This window comes from Bufo gargarizans, chromosome 1, assembly GCF_014858855.1.
Source record: "Bufo gargarizans isolate SCDJY-AF-19 chromosome 1, ASM1485885v1, whole genome shotgun sequence".
Lineage (NCBI taxonomy): Eukaryota > Metazoa > Chordata > Amphibia > Anura > Bufonidae > Bufo > Bufo gargarizans.
Window position 1 is genome coordinate 509,676,139 of NC_058080.1, and position 22,412 is coordinate 509,698,550.

At 45.8% G+C, this 22,412-nt stretch overlaps 1 protein-coding gene across 1 annotated transcript in view; it reads left to right on the forward strand.

Moving 5' to 3' along the window:
- The window catches only part of NIPSNAP1 (nipsnap homolog 1), a 55,034-nt gene extending 33,885 nt beyond the window's left edge, over positions 1-21,149 (forward strand). The window contains exons 9-10 of the mRNA XM_044275281.1: positions 17,725-17,808; positions 20,880-21,149. Of these exons, the coding sequence (XP_044131216.1) occupies positions 17,725-17,808; positions 20,880-20,944 (149 nt within the window). The 3' untranslated portion in view covers positions 20,945-21,149. The remainder of the gene's footprint in view (positions 1-17,724; positions 17,809-20,879) is intronic.
- The last annotated feature ends 1,263 nt before the right edge of the window (positions 21,150-22,412 follow it).

Genomic DNA, 22,412 nt, shown 5'->3' on the forward strand with positions numbered 1-22,412 from the left:
ACCAGTGGCCATTTGAATGCAGACCGTTAGTTTAAATCCATGGCCATGCTGAGAAACGACCAAAATTCCATCTGCAAAAAATGCCATCGGAACAGGCCCTGAAAGGATTGTTCAAGACAGAAAAACATGGCTACATGCTTCCAGAAATGGCACCGATCATCCATAGATTTTGTGCAGTATTGCAGTTCAGCCTCATTCCCTTCAGTAGAGCTGATTTGCAAATACCAGACACAACTCATGGACCGGAGTGGCACTGTTTTTGGAAGAAAACAGCCAATTCCTCTAATGAGAACTGCTTTGGCCATAACTGGTATTGGGAGGTAGACACTTCCAACTAAAATAAAGATATTTGCTATATCAATTGGCAAAAACTATATGATTGAATTTTTTTAATGTAAATTTAATTGGCTGTCTCACCATAGACAAAGGACTAAGAAAACTGTGCTTGTGCCTCTAGGCTTCTTACCGGCATACTCTGTGGCCAATGAGGATGCTGGTAATTGGTTTCAATGCGCTAAAGAGGCTGAGGGCATTGAAGCTGCAATTCTTATTTTGGCCAGGTGGCAGGCCAACATAAGAAATGACCAATAGTCAGTAATAAATTCATTTAAAAATCCATGATTGTTCCAAAAAATAAATAAATTAGATTTTCTACGCTCAAATACAAGCTTCAAAATAATAAAAAAATAATAATTTAAAAAATCTTAAATATGTAAAAATTAAAGAAAAATTTAGTTTAAATTGTTTAAATTGATAAATAAATAAAAAATATAAACATCATGGGTATCACTGCGACCGAAAACGCCCGTACTATTGAAATATAAAAGAAAAATTCGAATACAGTCAATGGCGTAATGGAAAAAAAGGTCAAAATGGCCAATTTGCCATTTTTTCATTGCTTCTCTTACCCAAAAAAATTAATGTAATAAAATGTGATCAAAGTCACACACACTCGAAAATGATATCAATAAAAACTACAGATTGTTCCGCAAAAAATAAGCCCCTCACACAGCTCAGTAGATAACTCAAAAAAAAGTTATGGGGTCAGAATATAATGATGTAAAAAAAAAAAATGTTTTTTCAAAGCTTACATTTATTTTGACACTATTTAGACATAAAGAAACATTTTACATATGGGGATTGTTGTAATCGTACTGACCCAGAGAATCAAGGGCATGGGTCAGTTTTTCTGCACGCGGAATGAAAAACTGTGGAGGAATTTATTTATTTTTTTCAATTCCACTCCATTTCTATGCCATAATTAATGGTGGCATTAGAAAGTAAACTTTTCCTGCAAAAAATAAGCCCTCATACAGCTATGTGAACGGAAATATAAAAACGTTATGGCTTGAAGATCGGGGAAGAAAAATTAAAACTGAAAAACCTCCAGTATCCGAACGGTTAAAGAGGTTTTCTTAGCCACTGTCAAAAAAATAAAAAAATAAATCACTCAGAATGGTTTAAAATAATAGAAGTAATATTCACCTCCCTGATTTTCACACCCTTCCGTTCCAACGTTCCTGGATTCTTTCAACATGGAAATGTTCAGTAGATAAGTGACTGTGTGTGCATTATGGTGGAGAGTGGTAGAAGACAGAGATATGTGTGAATATCGAGAGATTAAAAGGGGTTATGCAAGTTTGAAAACCCCCCCCCCTCTAGAATGCCTGACCCCGCACATGCTTATCGGGTCCCCGATGCTGGTTTCCTCACCGGTATAAATAAACTTCCGTGCTGGCCAGGGGTGTAGCTAAAAGCTCATGGGCCCTGGTGCAAGAGTTCAGCTTGGGCCCCCATCCCTCAGTGCTTGTTGGCAAGGGGCAGGGGAGCACATATCCTTCCTGCTGCCTGAGGCAAACATGGAAAGGGCACCCCCTCATGCCAAATTCTTTACCTAGCCCCTTCCCTCCAGCCAGAGGTGTAAATTGACCAGTATGCACTTTCTGTAATGCCAGTGTCTTATGTGGCACAAGGGTCTTTGGGCCCCCTCAGGCTCCTGGGCCCGGTAGCGACTGCTACCTCTGCACCCCCTATAGCTACGCCCCTGGTGCTGGCAGAGGGGGAAAACCACTTTTAAGGTTCCTGCAAAGATGTGCTAGTTTATAGGCTGTGGGCACAGCTGAAGGGGGAAAGGAATAGAATAAGTAAGTAAATTGTGTTCAGAAGGATAGGTTAGATGGGGAACAGAGGCAGATGAAGATGAGATTTAGTGTGCTTGTTCGTCATTGTAGGTGGCTGTAGAGGACTGTTGTGAGGGGATAAAGGTGGAAGTTAGTGATGGCAGTTTGGAGACAGTTACTGTATCTTTCACTATGTAAGATGCACTCCCCCAAAGTGTGGGGGATAATTACAGTGCATGCATCTTTTATAAAGCAAACACTAGTAAGCGCTTCCGTAATGGAAGCCCTCACTCGTATGCAGGAGACGCCGGCAATGGTGAGTGATGCGCTTTAAGCACTCCCTGTACTCACCCCTCCCTGGTCTTCTCCGGGCCTGTTCTGACTGTGTAGGCACGCACTATGATCTGACGCGGCAGTGCAGAGCGGACCAGAGAAGACCAGGGATCGTGACTGCAGGAGAGAACGCCAGACCTACAGAGTAGCGTCAGGGCAGGAGAGGTACGTTTCTGACAGGGAGGTCTAACATGGAGGTCTGATGGGGGTCTCATATGGGGGTCCGATATGGGGAGTCTGATTTGAGTTCTGATGAAAAATATTATTTTTCCCATTTCCTTCTCTAAAACCTAGGTGTGTCTTATAGAGCGAAAGATACGGTAAATGGCATGTGTCAGTGTTTAGGTTGAAGTGACCTATGATGGTATTGGAGATGTCATTTAAAAGGAAGTGTAGGGAGTCAGGTAGTGAAGTGGTCGATAAAGGTGGTGGCAAGGCCAGGTGATTGGTAGATGATGGCTGTTTGGAGGATAGAGGTAAAATAGATGCAGACTGGTGGTACGTCAAAAGAAGCGAGGTTGAGGAAGGAAAAGGGTGGACGTGGGTTGAAGAAGCAGCTATCTGATAGGAGAAGACCGATATCTCCACGCTGTGGTACAGCATGTTAGCCAGGTTTCTGTTTGTTCCAGCAAAGATAGGTTGTGAGAAATAAATAAGTTGTGGAGGCTGTAAAGTTTGTTGTGGAGAGAGAGAGAGGTCATGTGCGAGTAGTATAGGGCATGAGGTGCTTATGTGTGTTTAGAGAGGAAAGTTTTTAATGTCTACAAGTAGATCAATGGAGCATTTGAGGCGAGAGGGTAAAGGAGAGAGATGAGTAATTCTCTGCTGGATGTAGGGCTAGGGAGTGGTAATTGCGATTGGAAACTAAACATTTCCGCTTCTATCTGGAAATGTTTCTATCATGTGGTTGTCTAATGCAGGCTTTACTTTACATTTATCTTCTGTTCACTTCTGGTTTAATTTGCCAGATCAGCAGCAGAAGCTTAGCTATGTGACAATACTGGGATCTGCAGGATCAGCAGTTTAACCCTTCATATGCAGTGGTTAGTAGCGACGAGGCATCTAAGCCTGTTGTCCCTAAGCTTCCACCCTCCCTGCTCAACATGATGCCTATTACTTTCTGGTAGTAAATAGTAAAACATAAGCTAAAGACGTGCACAATAAAGTTAACTGCACTGTAAACCCTGTAAAAACAAAACCCTAAAAAAAAAAAACCTCAATCATGGAATGACAGCATGTTATAGATCAGGAGGATCTATAAAAAAAAACGAATGACCTACATATGGATCCATTGTAACAATGCCTATCCTTATCCGCAAAACAGACAAGAATAGGACATGTTTTATTTGTTTTGCGGGGCTACGGAAAGAACATACGGATGCGGAATGCACCTGGTGTGCTGTCCGCATTTTTTGCAGACCCATTGAAATTAATGGGTCTGTATCCTATCCACAAAAAAAAAACGGAACGGACACGGAAACAAAATATGTTTGTGTGAATGTAGCCTTGTTATTTGTACATATGGTTGTCTGATTTTTCTGAGCTCACTGATACATCTCATCAATGACTGACAGCTATCTCAATAGATACACATTTGAGGGCCTATTAGATTGGACCATTTGAGGGCCAGTTATTAGAAACAAGCGTTTGGATAATTGGCCTGTATAATCGTACTGCTGATCAGCCAGTAAAGGCTTTTGACAGCTGATTTGCATCTGTCAGGATGAAAGTTACACAATTATCAGCAAATCTCGGGGATATGCATCCAATAATCAATAGCACAGAATGAGGGAGGAACAACTGTGGTAGCAATCATTCCTCCCACATTCACTTTACATTGGCTTGTGAAATGTGTTGATCAGTGAAAACGTTGATCCCACTCAATTGCATCGGCCTGCCCGAACATCGCACAGTGTATTAGGGCATTTACACATAGAATGCCATCAGTCTTGAGCTCCGAAAGAGCAGAGAGTTAAATGTATAAAATTCCAAGTTTAATTGATTCCTTTCCTTCAAAACAATGTATCAATTTGCACAATTTCTGGCTGTTCTGTCTTAAGAGGTTCTCTTTAACCACTTCAGCCCCGCTAGGTGAAACCCCCTTCATGACCAGAGCACTTTTTACACTTCGGCACTACACTACTTTCACCGTTTATCGCTCGGTCATGCAACTTACCATACAAATGAATTTTACCTCCTTTTCTTCTCACTAATAGAGCTTTCATTTGGTGGTATTTCATTGCTGCTGGCATTTTTACTTTTTTTGTTATTAATCAAAATGTAACGATTTTTTTGCAAAAAAATGTCATTTTTCACTTTCAGCTGTAAAATTTTGCAAAAAAAACGACATCCACTTCTGGTTCCGGCGCGCGCATGGCAAGCCGCTAGTGAGAAGCGCTCCGCTCGGCCGGCCCGAATTCAGCGAAATCGCCGCATACCGGGGCTGAGACTAGCCCCCAATACCCCCGGGAACATCGAGGGGCTTCACATGGAAAAGTTTGTGGTCCGGGGCGGCTCGCAGAGGGAAGTTCCGACACTACCCCCGACGGGAGACGAACTGAAAGCTAGGGGCAAGATGGCGCCGGTGTCCGAGAAGCGTCACAGGCTCACCCGCTCGACTTCCCAGTCCACACAGAGAAGTACCGAAGCGTCCGGGTCGGAGGACGAAGATGGAGATTGTGGCCTCCTGCTGAAAGGTGATATAACCTCCTCGTGTAAATCTATGGCCATAGAAGTAGCTAAGCTCCTGGCCCCGGACATTAAAGCCTCCGCTAGAGGCCACAGTTGCGACGGCGTTGAAACAGCTGCAGTCTGAGGTGGCACAGCATACCTCTCAGATCACAGAGGTACAGCACAGAGTGGTGCAGGTCGAAGAAGATCTGGAGAAAGCACAAAGTAATATCGCTGACCTCCTGCGTAGTAACCAGTTCTTAAAGGAAAAGATAGATGATTTAGAGAACCGCTCCAGGAGGAGCAATTTGCGGATCATTGGGTTACCTGAGTCGATCCCTCCGAATCACTTGGCGGACATATGTGAGGAGGAAATACCGCAGGCATTGGGGCTGAGGGGCACGTGTGTGGTGGAGAGAGCGCATCGCCTGGGTCCGCCTTTACCGGCGGGGTCGCGCTCTAACAACGCTAGACCGAGGGCGACGATTGTGAAATACTTGAATTATGCGGCCAAGGAGGCCATACTGGCGAAGTTCAGACGTAAAGAGCAACCCCTAATGATCAGGGGTAACAGGATCCTCCTTTTCAGCGACTACTCCGCTGAGGTGGCGAGGCGAAGAAAGGAGTTCACTCCGCTCTGCTCAGCGCTGGCTAAGCACAAGATCAAATTCGCTCTACTATACCCTGCCACCCTGAGGATCTTCCGTCCGGATGGGTCGATTGATACTTATCACTCGCCAGGGGAGGCAAGAGAAGCGTTGGAGATGGACCCTCTATATTCGGACATGTTCATGTCCTTGTCCCAAAGATCCACGGCATCATCCAGGGGAAGAGGAGCAAGACAGAGCCCGGGCAGATCTATGGCACGTGCAGCGGGAGCTGATCTGCGGGAAGCTGAAAATGTGTGACTGTAATCGCCTCTAAGCAGAGACTTTACCTGTGGCAGGATCCCTGGCGTGACACGTGAGAGATCAACGGACCTGCTGTTATGTTGAATTTGGGTTGTAGTTGTCTGTGAAACTCAAGGCATAGGGCTGGAGGGTGGGGCATGGTGGGAGAAGGATTGGGATGCGGTTGGATTTTAGTGGTGACAACAGCTACGCGGTAGAATGCGCGAAAAAAGCGAAGTCTAGAAAATGTATGTTATTGTTGGGGGGGTGGGGGGCGGTTGGGAGGGAGGGAGGGGTTGGGGAGGGAGTTATTACTGATTTGAGACACAGTGTAAGGCTGATACCGGTGCCTCTTATATGTATTACAGGATCGTTTGCTCTACGGGGGTCCTCCTGCAGTGTCCTTTTCAGTGAGTCACCGACATGAAAGTTGCAACATGGAATGTTAAGGGCCTTCGCTCCCCCACCAAACGTATGGCAGTGCTCCGCTACCTTAAAAAACTGGGCGTTGACATTGCATTCCTGCAGGAGACCCACTTGGAGGAAGCAGATTTTGACAGGATGCGAAAATTATGGGTGGGCCGAGTAGTGGGGTCACCCTCCGTGGGAAGGAAGGCGGGTACTTTAGTGCTTTTTCATAAACGGTTGCGTTTTGATGTACTGTCTGCGACAGCTGACACACTGGGGAGATGGTTTCGTTTGGAGTTAAACTCGCCAGTGGGTCAGTTAGTGGTCCACAATGTTTACGCCCCTAATGGCTCCCAGGCAGCGTTTTACGAGACCCTAGAAGGGGACATTATCTCAGAGCACTCACAGCTGCTGCTGGTAGCGGGCGACTTTAATAGGGTACATAGTGAAAAGGAGGACAGAAAGCGGGGGACATTTGCAAACGCTAATAAACGGCAGAGAAGTCAGACGCTGCTTCCGCTACTGCAAAATACGGGGCTGCATGACACATGGCGGTACTACCATCCGGAAGACCGCGAGTATACCCATTTCTCTCATGCCCAGGGGTCATGGTCCAGGATTGACTACCTATTAGCGTCAACAGTCTTGTTGTCTAAAGTGAAAAAGGTGGAAATTGCCGATCTGTTAATCTCGGACCATGCCCCAGTGGTTATGGAGCTCAGGGACGCAGTCCCTAGGGGACAGGATTTTATCTGGCGGATGCCGCAACATCTGTTAAGAGATAAGGAGTTCACTGACAAAGTAAAAGGATGGTGGTGGGAGTATGCACAGGATAATGCGGAGCATGCGGCCAATCAGCGCTTATTCTGGGACGCGGCTAAGGCGGTACTGAGGGGTCGGATTATGTCGTATACAGTAGGGAAGAAACGCGAGGCGAGAGAGCGGTATGACCAAGCCACGAGGGAGGTGCGGGAAGCCTATACCAGATTTTTGCAGAATCCCACAAACCCCAACAAATTGGCCTGGGTGACGGCTAAACACAACTTCGATTATTGCCAGGAAACGAGGGAAAAATGGACAGGGGACTATCAGAAGGCGAAATTTTTTCGCTTCGGTAATAAGGCGGGTCGTTTGTTAGCCAATTTAACACGCCCCTTCACTGCACAATCTATGCTGCATCCTCTGAAAGATAGAACAGGAAGGTTATGCACCCAACCGAAAGAGATGGTAGATATCCTGGGAGAATTTTATCAGGCCCTCTATTCTAGGGATCCGTTTGATCCTGCGGAAGCTAGGAGTATTCTGGATAAAATTGACTTGCCACGATTACCGGAGGAACGGTTAGAGGCCTTAAATGGGGAAATTACGGAAGAGGAAGTTGGGGCGACCATAAAATCCCTTTCGAATTGTAAGGCGCCGGGTCCAGACGGATATCCTGCGGAATTTTATAAGTCAATGAACCAAGAATTGGTCCCAACCCTGACCAAATTGTTTAATAGCGTTATGCTGGGGGGGAGCCTGCCTGATTCGGGCAAGATGGCATATATTAAGGTCCTCCCGAAACCGGGGAGGGACTTGAACCTGCCGAGTGCGTATAGGCCTATTTCTTTGATAAACCAGGATGTCAAGATCCTGTCCAAACTCTTAGCCACCAGGTTGGCGCAATGTGTACCTGAACTGATTGGCCCGCATCAAGTGGGGTTCATGAAGGGGAGGTCGGCGGTTACGAATATTCGCAAAGTATTAGCTAGTCTGCATGCGAGTGGGGAGGTGAAAACAGCACCATGTCCGGCGTTGCTTGCGATTGATGCCGAAAAGGCTTTTGACAATGTCAACTGGCAATGGCTGGACATGGTGCTGGACAGGTTCAACGTCAAGGGTCATTTTAGGAATTACCTAGGGGCGCTGTATGAGGTTCCTCAGGCGAGAGTAAACATACCCGGCTTCCTATCCAGGTCTATAGTACTGGGCAAGGGAACCCGTCAGGGCTGCCCCTGTCTCCGTTGCTCTTTAATTTGGCGATGGAACCTTTGGCGAGGTGGCTGACTCATTCGGATTTATTTGACGGAATCAGAATAGGGGTAAGGTGCTGAAAGTTAGCTGTTTTGCGGACGACATCCTGCTGTATATGGGGGCTCCAGAGGCCCAGTTGGGGAAGGTGTTGGAGGCATTAAGCGCTTATGGGAAAGTAACGGGTTATAGGGTCAATGTAGACAAAAGTCAACTATTGTTTTTAGGGCGAACACCGCAATTGGGGGCCTGCACGATGAGTGGGGTGGAGATTCGGAAAGATTATATAACTTATCTGGGCATCAAGATCGGTCGCACCCCGAGCTCGCTGTATACCCTGAACTATCCCCCTCTTTTCTTGAAAATAGAATCTGAGTTAGAAAGGTGGCGGGATCTGCCCTTGTCTCTCTGTGGTAGAGCCCACTTAATTAAGATGATGAGCTTCCCGAAATTGCTTTACCCGCTTCAAATGATACCTCTGCTACTGAAACATGTGGATGTGGTGAGGATGCGGCGGGCATTTAACCGCTTCCTGTGGAAGACCAAACGACCGCGTATCGCCTATGCCAAGCTGACTATGCTACGGGATGAAGGGGGGTTGCAGCTTCCTGATATCCGCCACTATAATCTGGCGGCGCTGTTTAGGCACGCGCGAGATTGGGTATGGGATACTGCTTTCTACTCGGCGACTTGGCTCGAGAAAGAACTTGCTGGCAGGGAAAATTTAGAGGCTCTACTGCATTCCAGGCTCAGGGACATCCCGGCGTCGATTAAGCAAGCCGTTTTGTTAAGGGATACCATAGTGGCGTGGAAGGCCATTAGAAAGATTTACGGGCTCCCGTGTTACATTTCTCCTAGAATGCCGCTGTGGTCACTCCCGGCCTTCCCCCAGGGCAGGGAGAATGCTCTGTTTCAAGTATGGAGGAACAAAAACATCGTGAAACTTAGTGATCTATTGTTGGAAAACACGGTCCAATGGTTGTCGTGGGACCAGCTTAAAAGAAAGTATGACATGCCAGACGCACAGTATCTTCCTTACCAGCAGATCAGGAGTTATTGTAAAACTCAGGCGAGTTCCTTGGGAGATGTGGAGAACCTGGCCTGGTTTGCGGGTCTGTTGGGCAATAGTGGTTCCCACTTGTCCCTGTCGGAACTGCACAGTAGGCTTCACAACATTCAAACGATAGGGCTGGTGAAAGGGGCGTACAAGCTTTGGGAGAGGGAATTGCTGGATCAGAATATCGCAAAAAAAATGAGAGTGGGGTTTGAATTGGTAAGGCGGGCCACATATAATGAACAGTGGAGAGAATCGCAGCTGAGACTCATGCATAGGGCAACATATGCCTTCAACCTGTCTTATCGTGACGCCCCTGCTCATTATTTGCGGAACTGCCCCAAGTGCAATCTCCAAAGTGCCGGATTGTTACATGCCATGTGGGAGTGCCCGAAAGTGAGACCCTTGTGGCAGAAATCAATAGACACAATAAAGGAGTTCTGGGGGGAAACGGTGGGATTGACACCTCAACAGTGTATTTTCCATTATATACCCTTGAATCAGAATGAGGAAATGGGTACAGTAGTCACCAAAGGAGGGGTACATCTTATGTTGATGTCTGTGAAGAAAACTCTTTTGAGACATTGGTTGGAAGAGTCAGTGCCGTCTTGGGAGGAGGTATTGGGCACGATGAAGGCTGTCCTTTATCTGGAAAGACTTGAGGTGGAGCAAGATAAGGAACGTATGATTGAAAAGTTTGTTAAAAAATGGAGGTGCTTCATTGAGAAGTTGTTGTCACGGGGGGAAATTGAGGAGCTTATGCGCCCGTTCAAGCTGACCAAATGGTACCTGGAAGCGCAATTGGCTAATAAGTTGGGATTACTGGAGGCTTAAACCGGAAAGTATGTGATAAGATAGGCTTTTTCATGTAAGGCAATCAAATCAGTGTTTTTGGGGTTGGGGGGATGGGGGGGGTTCAGGGATGGGGGGGGGGGGTTCAGGGATGGGGAGGGGAGGGGAGAAAAGTTAAAATGAGTGGAATGGAAAAATGTTGTGAGACGATCAATGTTTCTTGCTTGTGCAATGTATCTTACTTCTTTGGACATCAACGTCTGTATGATATGTATTGTCTGCATTTTTCCACTTCAATAAAAAGAAGTTTAAAAAAAAAAAAAAACGACATCCATATATAAATTTTTCGCCAAATTTATTGTTCTACATGTCTTTGATAAAAAAAAAATGTTTTGGGCAAAAAAAAAATGGTTTGGGGTAAAAGTTATAGCAAAAAGTGTCACACATACTGAGTAAAATCCGCGTTTTTTTCTTACAAAGTCTCATATTCCACTAACTTGCGACAAAAAATAAAAAATTCTAGGAACTCACCATGCCCCTCACAGAATACCTTGGGGTGTCTTCTTTCCAAAATGGGGTCACTTGTGGGGTAGTTATACTGCCCTGGCAATTTAGGGGCCCAAATGTGTGAGAAGAACTTTGCAATCAAAATGTGTAAAAAATGACCGGTGAAATCCAAAAGGTGCACTTTGGAATATGTGCCCCTTTGCCCACCTTGGCAGCAAAAAAGTGTCACACATCTGGTATCGCCGTACTCAGGAAAAGTTGGGGAATGTGTTTTGGGGTGTCATTTTACATATACCCATGCTGGGTGAGAAAAATATCTTGGTCAAATGCCAACTTTGTATAAAAAAATGGGAAAAGTTGTCTTTTGCCAAGATATTTCTCTCATCCAGCATGGGTATATGTAAAATGACACCCCAAAACACATTCCCCAACTTCTCCTGAGTACGGCGATACCAGATGTGTCGCACTTTTTTGCTGCCAAGGTGGGCAAAGGGGCACATATTCCAAAGTGCACCTTTTGGATTTCACCGGTCATTTTTTACACATTTTGATTGCAAAGTTCTTCTCACACATTTGGGCCCCTAAATTGCCAGGGCAGTATAACTACGCCACAAGTGACCCCATTTTGGAAAGAAGACACCCCAAGGTATTCTGTGAGGGGCATGGCGAGTTCCTAGAATTTTTTATTTTTTGTCGCAAGTTAGTGGAATATGAGACTTTGTAAGGAAAAAAGAAAAAAAAAGAAAAATCATCATTTTCCGCTAACTTGTAAAAAAAAATTAAAAATTCTAGGAACTCGCCGTGCCCCTCACGGAATACCTTGGGGTGTCTTCTTTCCAAAATGGGGTCACTTGTGGCGTAGTTATACTGCCCTGGCAATTTAGGGGCCCAAATGTGTAAGAAGTACCTTGCAATCAAAATGTGTAAAAAATGGCCTGCGAAATCCGAAAGGTGCACTTTGGAATATGTGCCCCTTTGCCCACCTTGGCTGCAAAAAAGTGTCACACATGTGGTATCGCCGTACTTCAGGAGAAGTTGGGCAATGTGTTTTGGGGGGTCATTTTACATATACCCATGCTGGGTGAGAGAAATATCTTGGCAAAAGACAACTTTTCCCATTTTTTTATACAAAGTTGGCATTTGACCAAGATATTTTTCTCACCCAGCATGGGTATATGTAAAATGACACCCCAAAACACATTCCCCAACTTCTCCTGAGTACGGCGATACCACATGTGTGACACTTTTTTGCAGCCTAGATGCGCAAAGGGGCCCAAATTCTTTTTAGGAGGGCATTTTTAGACATTTGGATCCCAGACTTCTTCTCACACTTTCGGGCCCCTAAAAAGCCAGGGCAGTATAAATACCCCACATGTGACCCCACTTTGGAAAGAAGACACCCCAAGGTATTCAATGAGGGGCATGGCGAGTTCCTAGAATTATTATTTTTTTTGCATAAGTTAGCGGATATTGATTTTTATTTTTTATTTTTTTCTCACAAAGTCTCACTTTCCGCTAACTTAGGACAAAAATTTCAATCTTTCATGGACTCAATATGCCCCTCACGGAATACCTTGGGGTGTCTTCTTTCCGAAATGGGGTCACATGTGGGGTATTTATACTGCCCTGGCTTTTTAGGTGCCCTAAAGCGTGAGAAGAAGTCTGGAATATAAATGTCTAAAAATGTTTACGCATTTGGATTCCGTGAGGGGTATGGTGCGTCCATGTGAGATTTTATTTTTTTGACACAAGTTAGTGGAATATGAGACTTTGTAAGAAAAAACAAAAACAAACAAAAAATTTCCGCTAACTTGTGCCAAAAAAAATGTCTGAATGGAGCCTTACCAGGGGGGGGGGGGGGGGGTGGTGATCAATGACAGGGGGTGATCAGGGAGTGTATATGGGTGATCACCCGCCTGTCATTGATCACCCCCCTGTAAGGCTCCATTCAGACGTCCGCATGATTTTTACGGATCCATGGATACATGGATCGGATCCACAAAACGCATGCGGACGTCTGAATGGAGCCTTACAGGGGGGTTATCAATGACAGGGGATGATCAGGGTGATCAGTGTGATCACCCCCCTGTCAATGATCACCCCTCCTGTAAGGCTCCATTCAGACGTCCGCATGATTTTTACGGATCCATGGATACATGGATCGGATCCACAAAACACATGCGGACGTCTGAATGGAGCCTTACAGGGGGGTTATCAATGACAGGGGGTGATCAGGGTGATCACCCCCCTGTCACTGATCACCCCCCTGTCACTGATCACCCCTCCTGTAAGGCTCCATTCAGACATCCGCATGATTTTTTACGGATCCATGGATACATGGATCGGATCCACAAAACGCATGCGGACGTCTGAATGGAGCCTTACAGGGGGGTTATCAATGACAGGGGGTGATCAGGGTGATCACCCCCCTGTCACTGATCACCCCTCCTGTAAGGCTCCATTCAGACATCCGCATGATTTTTTACGGATCCATGGATACATGGATCGGATCCACAAAACGCATGCGGACGTCTGAATGGAGCCTTACAGGGGGGTTATCAATGACAGGGGATGATCAGGGTGATCACCCCCCTGTCAATGATCACCCCTCCTGTAAGGCTCCATTCAGACGTCCGCATGTGTTTTGCGGATCCGATCCATGTATCCATGGATCCGTAAAAATCATGCGGACGTCTGAATGGAGCCTTACAGGGGGGTGATCAATGACAGGGGGGTGATCAATGACAGGGGGTGATCAGGGAGTGTATATGGGTGATCACCCGCCTGTCATTGATCACCCCCCTGTAAGGCTCCATTCAGACGTCCGTATGCTTTTTGCGGATCCGATCCATGTATCCGTGGATCCGTAAAAATCATACGGACGTCTGAACGGAGCCTGACAGGGGGGTGATCAATGACAGGGGGGTGATCAATGACAGGGGGGTGATCAATGACAGGGGGGTGATCAATGACAGGGGGGTGATCAATGACAGGGGGGTGATCAATGACAGGGGGGTGATCAATGACAGGGGGGTGATCAATGACAGGGGGGTGATCAATGACAGGGGGGTGATCAATGACAGGGGGGTGATCAATGACAGGGGGGGGGGGGGTGTAGTGTAGTGTGGTGTTTGGTGCGACTGTACTGACCTACCTGAGTCCTCTGGTGGTCGATCCTAACAAAAGGGACCACCAGAGGACCAGGTAGGAGGTATATTAGACGCTGTTATGAAAACAGCGTCTAATATACCTGTTAGGGGTTAAAAAATTCGGATCTCCAGCCTGCCAGCGAGCGATCGCCGCTGGCAGGCTGGAGATCCACTCGCTTACCTTCCGTTCCTGTGAGCGCGCGCGCTCACAGGAAATCTCGCGTCTCGCGAGAAGACGCGTATATGCGTCCAGGAGGAATAAAGCAACCACCTCCCGGACGCATATATGCGTACAGCGGTCGGGAGGTGGTTAAAGGGGGTGCCAATGCCACTAACTTAACAAAATAATGCACCCCAGGTGCCTAAAGTGGGCCTGAAAAAAAAAAATGTACAAGTAGTGTAAGGTTGTAGGTAGTTCTGAAGGCGGGGCCAACACAAGTAGGTGGGGTCAGCATGGCGGAACAACGTACTGCCCCAGGAACACTAATTAGCAGCACTATGTGTTGCCCCATTGTGATGGCCAGTGCCAGCTGCAACTTTCAGTCCTCCTCCTCCAGGTGTCCCTAATTAAGATATGGAGGAGTGGGCTGAGGCTCATTTTCTTAATTCTGCCCAGACTGCCATGGTGACTTTTTTCAGCCCCATCTTGCTTCTGCAGAGTTTGCTACACACATCTTACATTTCTCAAATCTTCATCACCCTTCCACTATCTCCCCATATTGGTACCCCAACAGTGTCATCCTGATGCCGCCTTCAGTACTGTGCCTGCTCCCTAAATGCTATACTGCAGAAATAAGTGTCATACGGATAGTCTGCCTGAAAATATTAGTACCAATAATTGTGCAGAGTGCCTTCAACAATTCTCCCTAATAGTCTCCTCAGTAATAAAAGTGCCCCAGTAATAATAATGCAGCCCCTAGTGCCCCAGGTAATAAGGTAATAATAAATGCCTCCTAGAATTCCCTGAGTATTGTGCCTTGTTGTGCCCCAGTAATCCCACCCCAAGTGGCAGAGGAAACTTAAAAAAAAACGGAACCCCCCCCCCCCCCCAAATCTCATCTTTAGGCTCCATTCACACGTCTGCAATTGTGGTCTGCATCCGTTCTGCAATTGTGCGGAACAGGTGCGGACCCATTCATTCTCTATGGGGACGGAATGGATGCTGGCAGCACCGATCTTCCAGTCCGTGGCTCTGGAAAAAAATAGAACATGTCCTATTCTTGTCCGTAATTGCGGACAAGAATAAGCATTTCTATGGGGGTGCCGGCCGGGTGTATTGTGGATCCGCAATACACTACGGACGTGTGAATGGACCCTAAGGCCCCTTTCACACGGGCGAGTTTGAGGTGAGGTGAGCGCATTGCACCCGCACTGAACCCGAACCCATTCATTTTTATGGGGCTGTGCACATGAGTGGTGATTTTCACGCATCACTTGTGCGTTGCATGAAAATCGCAGCAAGCTTTATGTTGTGCGTTTTTCACGTAACGCAGGCCCCATAGAAGTGAATGGGGCTGCGTGAAAATCGCAAGCATCTGCAAGCGACTGCGGATGCGGTGCGATTTTCACACACGGTTGCTAGACTATAGGGATGGGGACCTGATCTTTATTATTTTCCCTTGTAACATGGTTATAAGGGAAAATAATAGCATTCTTAATACAGAATGCTTAGTAAATTAGGGATGGAGGGGTTAAAAAATAAATTAAACTCGCCTCATCCACTTGTTCACGCGGCCTTGCTTGTCTTCTTTCTTCTTCTTTGATGACCTGGGAGGAAAAGGACCTTTGGTGACGTCACTGCGCTCATCACATGGCCCATCACCATGGTGATGAGCACAGTGACATCACCCAAGGTTGTTTTCCTCCCAGGTCTTCAAAGAAGAAGAAAGAAGACAAGCCGGGCCGCGCCAACCCTCATTTACTTAGCGTTCTGTATTCAGAATGCTATTATTTTCCCTTATAACCATGTTATAAGGGAAAATAATAAAATGTACACAACACCGATCCTGAACTTCTGAAGAAGTCTGGGTTCGGGTCTGGGTACCAAACATGCCGATTTTTATCACGCGGATGCAAAATGCATTAAAACGCTTTGAACTCGAGCGGAAAAATTTAGCATTTTCCCGCAACGCCCGTGTGAAAGAGGCCTAACGCCTGTTCCACGCTGCTGTCTGTGGTGGCCTGAGATGCCTGTGCCCAAGGCGCAGGCAGTTGCAATAACATCATCATGCCACCTACATCTCAACACAGGTGGTCACGATTATGTCATTGTCATCTGCACAATGATGTCATCACTTCACACTGTTTATATGCTACCTAATAGGCTTCTGGCCTATGAGGGTGAATGGCCATTGTCTCCCATGCCCTTCAGCAGTATTCAACTGTATCGCTCTCCTGAGGACGACGACACAGTTGAATTCCAGGGGAACCTGCGGCCGCCTGCTAGGTATACAACCACCTGACACTCTTGGCGTTAATTGATACTGGGAGCATCAGGTAAATATGTACCCAGCCAACAGCTATCAGGAGAGCTCGGCTGGCACCATTAGCCCACCAGGAAGTTTTCCAGTAGGGTCTATGTCCTGTCCGATCTGAATGATCCCATAATCCCCTGTTACTCTCCTGCCATTCCCAGCACTGAAGCTCTAGTCCTCCCTGCTGTTTTTGTGTACAAGGCTGCAGTGGTGACATAGTTAAGCCTCATGCACACTACTGTTGTGTGTTTTGCACGGATGGCATCTGTGTGCGTTCCGCAATTTGCGGAACGGCACGGACAGCCATTAATATAACTGCCTATTCTTGTCTGCAAAACGGAACGGAGCAACGGATTTGGACACTGTCCGCCGGACAACACAGTGTGCTGTCCGCATCTTTTGTGGCCCCATTGAAGTGAATGGGTCCGCATCCGAGCCACCAAAACTGCTGCTTGGATGCTGTGCAAAACAACGGTCGTGTGCATGATTGCTGCGGCCTCATTATTTTAAGACATTTACCCTGGGTTCACACCTGAGCATTCTGAAAGGAGCGCTCTGTATGAGCGATTGTACTGGCGTTTGCAATCGCGCATACAGAGACAAGCGAACGCCCATTGTCGCGCGTTCCCGAATGTCTATGTACGGGAACGCGCGACAAAACGCCCCAAAGAAGCTCATGTACTTTTTTGAGCGTAGGGTGTTTTACAGCGCGATCGTACGCGCTGTAAAACGCCCAGGTGTGAACCATTCCCATAGGGAATCATTGGTTTCTCCTTGTTGAGCGTTTTACAGCGCGTAGGAAAGCGCTGAAAAAAGCTCAGGTGTGAACCCAGTGTTAGTGGAATCCGGGAAGTTTTAGTCTCATGTCGACGTTACTAAGACTGGATGAGACTAAGCCCTGGCCACCTTAGTAATGGTGAGATGAAAAAACCCCTTTAAATGTCCCTCAAAATGATGCCAACTCATCTTGCAAAAAAAATTAAGAAAATAAAACAAGCCTTAATAAGGCTGTCGACAGGAAAATTAATTAAAGAGCTATGGCTCTTGGGATTTGAGGCTAGAAAGACGCTTGGTCACTAATGCACTAAGGCTGCCAGCATCCACATCACAAAATTCGGGTAGTCTGTGACCAAATGCATGCGATTTTGGGCATGCATTTTTCACAGGTACTGCATATAAGGATCTAACAGCACTGTAAAGTTTTGTTTTCCCCCTTAGACATACTCAGGATATGTCTTTGTCACTTTAAATGTTGCATACATGTTATCCAATTAATAAGTTATTTCTGAATGTCCTAATTATTGGTATTTTTGTCAGCTTACAAAGATCTACAGTCCAGAGAAGAAACTAGGAAATCGGCATGGACTAAAAGAGGCTGGGATGAAAATGTCTATTATACAGGTATTTTAAGGCAGTATTATTGCACATTCTCCTTTTCTAATCTTGAAATGCCACTTTAATATATTATTTGCTCCAGTTTTTAATCAATATATAAACTAGGGCACCATACACCTTCTTTTTTTTTTTTTTTTTTTTTTATTCGTATGAGTTCCAAGTATTGCTCATATCAGTCTTGTGTAACTCATGAGTAGGCTAAATGAATCAGGTTAAACATGGCGTTTTTTGACTGGCAATCCATTTGCCACTGGATTATCTGATATAAAAGTGCAGGTTCACTCGACACCTACAGCTCACTCCAGGGAATGTATCATCAAAAAACTGTTATTTAAACCATATTTTTAGGGAAAACATATTTTTTTAAATGTTGCAAGTGTTTTTAGTTTTTTTTTTCCATGCCACTATCTATAAAAAAAAAAAAAAAAACTGCCTAAAAGAGTTTACTACTGCTTTTCATAGACCAGTGACGTCACGTTCATCATTTACGCGGCCCAGCCATGTTAGCCAGCTACAGACCCATTCTTCCCAAATGCCAGCCACGGCCCCATTCTTCCCAAATGCCAGCCACGGCCCCATTCTTCCCAAATGCCAGCCACGGCCCCATTCTTCCCAAATGCCAGCCACGGCCCCATTCTTCCCAAATGCCAGCCACGGCCCCATTCTTCCCAAATGCCAGCCACGGCCCCATTCTTCCCAAATGCCAGCCACGGCCCCATTCTTCCCAAATGCCAGCCACGGCCCCATTCTTCCCAAATGCCAGCCACGGCCCCATTCTTCCCAAATGCCAGCCACGGCCCCATTCTTCCCAAATGCCAGCCACGGCCCCATTCTTCCCAAATGCCAGCCACGGCCCCATTCTTCCCAAATGCCAGCCTCCTTCCCAGCAACATGCCTGCACTGAATACACATCTCATGCTGTAATACACCATTATGTGTATTGACGTTATGGTGGTGTGTATTGCAGTGGAGCGGGTATGTATTCTGCTTGCATGTGTGGAATACACACCCGCGGCACAGTAATAAACCTCTCCATAACAGCAATACACACAACTGTGTAATGCACAGTAAACACTGCTATATTAGAGAGAGGGTTGGCTCCCGTCCTATACTCTTTTAAGGCAATCTATAGAGCTGTTGTTCCCAGCTTGAAATGCCCCGATAAAATGAATAAAAAAGATGCAATCAGAAAAAGTTAATAAAAGTAAAAAATAATTTCTTTTAATCAGTAATTAAAACAAAATAGTGACACAATTCCTTTAACTGGTTCCATATTTAGACCTGATTAGTTAAGGTTTTGCAAGATATTTTAAAAACTGGAGAGAGACCAGTAATAAAAACCTTACTTACTGCTCCTGCGTCGGCGCTCCAATCCCTGCTAGCGCTGGTGCAAGAGCCGCAGGTCATTTAGAGACTAACGGGGTCTCTTAGACGCCGGTTTTAATAAGCCCCTGCGCTGGCGGTGGATTTGCCGAAGTTATGTAGAGAAGCCGGCTACTCTACATAACTTCGCCAGATTCAAAACTGCCTCTAAATCTACGTCAGATTCCTTGCTGGCGTACATTTAGAGCATTTTCTATGCCTAAACAGGCATAGAAAATAATGACTGAGACGGGTCTGCTGGCCCATCTGTGCCACGCCCACTTTTTTTTTTTGACCTGGCATGAGTAAGGAAAGGTCACAATCTGCGCCAGAAATACGCCTAATATAGACTTATTTCTGTTAGTAAATAACCCTGTAAGTTTATTCCCCCCCAGCCCTAGCTGAGAGCCACCTGTCCCATATGGCCGCAAATTTGGCTTCACAGTTCCTTTTTAGATATACCCCCCTTTCTAGGCGTAATATGTCGGTCATTCTATTAAAGAATTCTGCTAGCGAAGGGGGTTGAGGACGGATCCGGTATCTGGCTATCAATTTACAAGCTTGAAATAATATAATAGACGTTGCACCCCAAGGGCACATTTCCCGATCTCCAGTGATCATCACCCCCAAAAGAAAAGCTCTAGGAGTGGCTGGTATTTCCACCCGATATGCGTCCTTAATATTTTGTGGCACCCCTGCCCAGAAGCTTGATAGCTACTCACATTCCCAGAACATATGTAGTAGCGATGCTGGTCCCCTCCCACACCACGGTCAGGAATCATTCAGTCTAGCCCCTATTTTGAACAGAAAGGACTGGGTTCTTTATACCCTATGAATCAACAACAATTGAGATTTTTATTTATTTTTTTACTTATTTTTTAAATATATTTTTGGGCACATTTTTCCTTATCATATGAAATGAGGAAAGGAAATGGCAGAAGCAGTAATAAACCACTTCTGTCTTCTCTTCAGGGTACCCGGGACCCGACCTGCTCCTTCTAGATTGCTAGAGCCTTATTCCTGCTTCGGATTAAAGCCCAGCACTAGGCGCCATACACGTATAGTGTTTGGTCTTTATGGAGTTAAACTCCCCTTTCATGTAGCCAGCACTCTGCTGTTTTCAGAAGTACCATAGCAGTGAATAGAGAAATGTTGTCCATTCATGGCAGGGGCCTGTTATTATCAGACATTTATGGGGATGGGATAAGGAGTTGTCCGAGTTAAGTCAAAACTTAGGCAGCAGTGGTAAATTGACCATCCACCTTTTGTACTCCTCCAGTCCTGCACCACTGACGTCAACTTCGTTATTTTGCAACCAATCGCTGTCCTCAGCAGTGCACAGGATGTCACTGCTGAGGCCAGCAATTGGCTGGCATGGTGTATGCGGAACTTCACTGCTGCAGCCAGGAAAAACTACCAAAAAAAAGCAGTGGGGAGGACCAGCGCAGAATGCTGGATTTGGCAGGGGGGAAAAAGTGGTTAGTATCATTTCTGTTTTTTCGCCACTGCCCAAGTTTTTATTTATCTTAGACAACCCTTTCATCTTTACAGTTCTATGTGATAATTTGTACTGTGCACATGGCTAGATTATGTCAAATTTTTTTTAGATTCAAATGAGGGGGGGGGATCATTAAACAATTTGTATATCTTCCCTAACGTATTGGGATGGCTTTCTCATGACAAACTATTTGCTGCTTTTCTCTGTTTCCTTGCAGTACCTCTTGTGCGGAGCATGGAGTCTCGTATCATGATTCCTTTAAAGATCTCTCCTCTTCAATGAGGCAACTGTCATCTCTTCAACGAAACCATTCCCATTTTTGAGCTGTTGATAGATTCTGCTCCTTGACCAAAAATATATACACCCATAGGCCTCATGCACAGGACCGTTGTGTGTTTTGCGGTCCGCAAACTGCGGATCTGCAAAACACGGATGGCATCCGTGTGCGTTCTGCAATTTTGCGGAACGGCACAGACAGCGTTTAACAACTGCCTATTCTTGTCTGCAAAGCGCAGACAAGAATAGGACATGTTATATTTTTTGGGCGGACCACGGAACGGAGCAACGGATGCGGACAGCACACAGAGTGCTGTCCGCATCTTTTGCGGCCCTATTGAAGTGAATGGGTCCACACCCGAGCCGCAAAAACTGCAGCTCGGATGCGGACCAAAACAACGGCCGTGTGCATGAGGCCATAAGGGAAGATCTTGATCATGTTTAGCAAGATTAGGCAAATGGTACTTTAGGTGTGGCATAACCATCTCAAAATCTGTGACTTGGTACACACAATGCGTTCAGATCTCTGTACTATCAGAATAAAAGTGAGCTTTTATTTTACGTGTAAGAGGGTGGTGTTAAGTGAGTGAGTATAGGTTTGTAGTCCCCTTCTGGGCTGCAACATATAGAATTCGGCAATGCTAAGGAAAGGTGAACTTAAACTTTAAAAATCCCAGAACACACCAGACAGTATATTAGTAAATTGTTCTCAGGGAAGTTTGCATTTACCACTTTTCTATAAGTATGTGCTATTACACAAAAGCAGAGTGTATGGACAGATAGCACCAGAATACATTCATACCCTTTAAGCTGCTGCTATTGTCCTCACTTGAAATGTTCTGCCCATTGTAATACAATGTAAATAATTCAATAAATCTCAGCTGAGTATATGTGTTGTCCATGCCTCTGTCTTCTGTGGTATGTTCAAGCTATTCTGCTTGTGCTATTTGTATAGTACTGATGCCGAGAAGGCAGTATTAATTTATTGGCGGCAAAAGCTAGATAGCTGTCATGCAGGATTCACTAGTACTAAAAGCAATGATGCTTATGTTTGATTATTTAGGGTTTAATTTAGACTTTTAGATCATGCAGAACAGTTGACATCAGTAAGGCTTTCATCCACATTCGTATTAGGACATTCCGATACTCTGTTCCAGCAGAGGAGCAGAGTACCAAAATTGCCATATCTGGCATAGCCAGACACTGTCCCCACTGCACTCACAGACTTCAGGCTCTTCCGCCCGGGTCCTAACTGGATGTGTGCTCTTCTTTTTCTGTTTGTCTGCATTTACTACTATGCAACTGAACAGGAAAAGAAGAGCACACATCCAGTCGGGACCCAGGTGGAAGAGCATGCATCCTGTGTGAGTGCAGTGGGGATCGCAGCCTCAGTGGAGCAAGGTGTAGGTGAGTATTAACTAAACTGTTTGTCTGGGAAGGGGGGGGGGGGGGGTTCCCACTAGGCTGAAGAAAG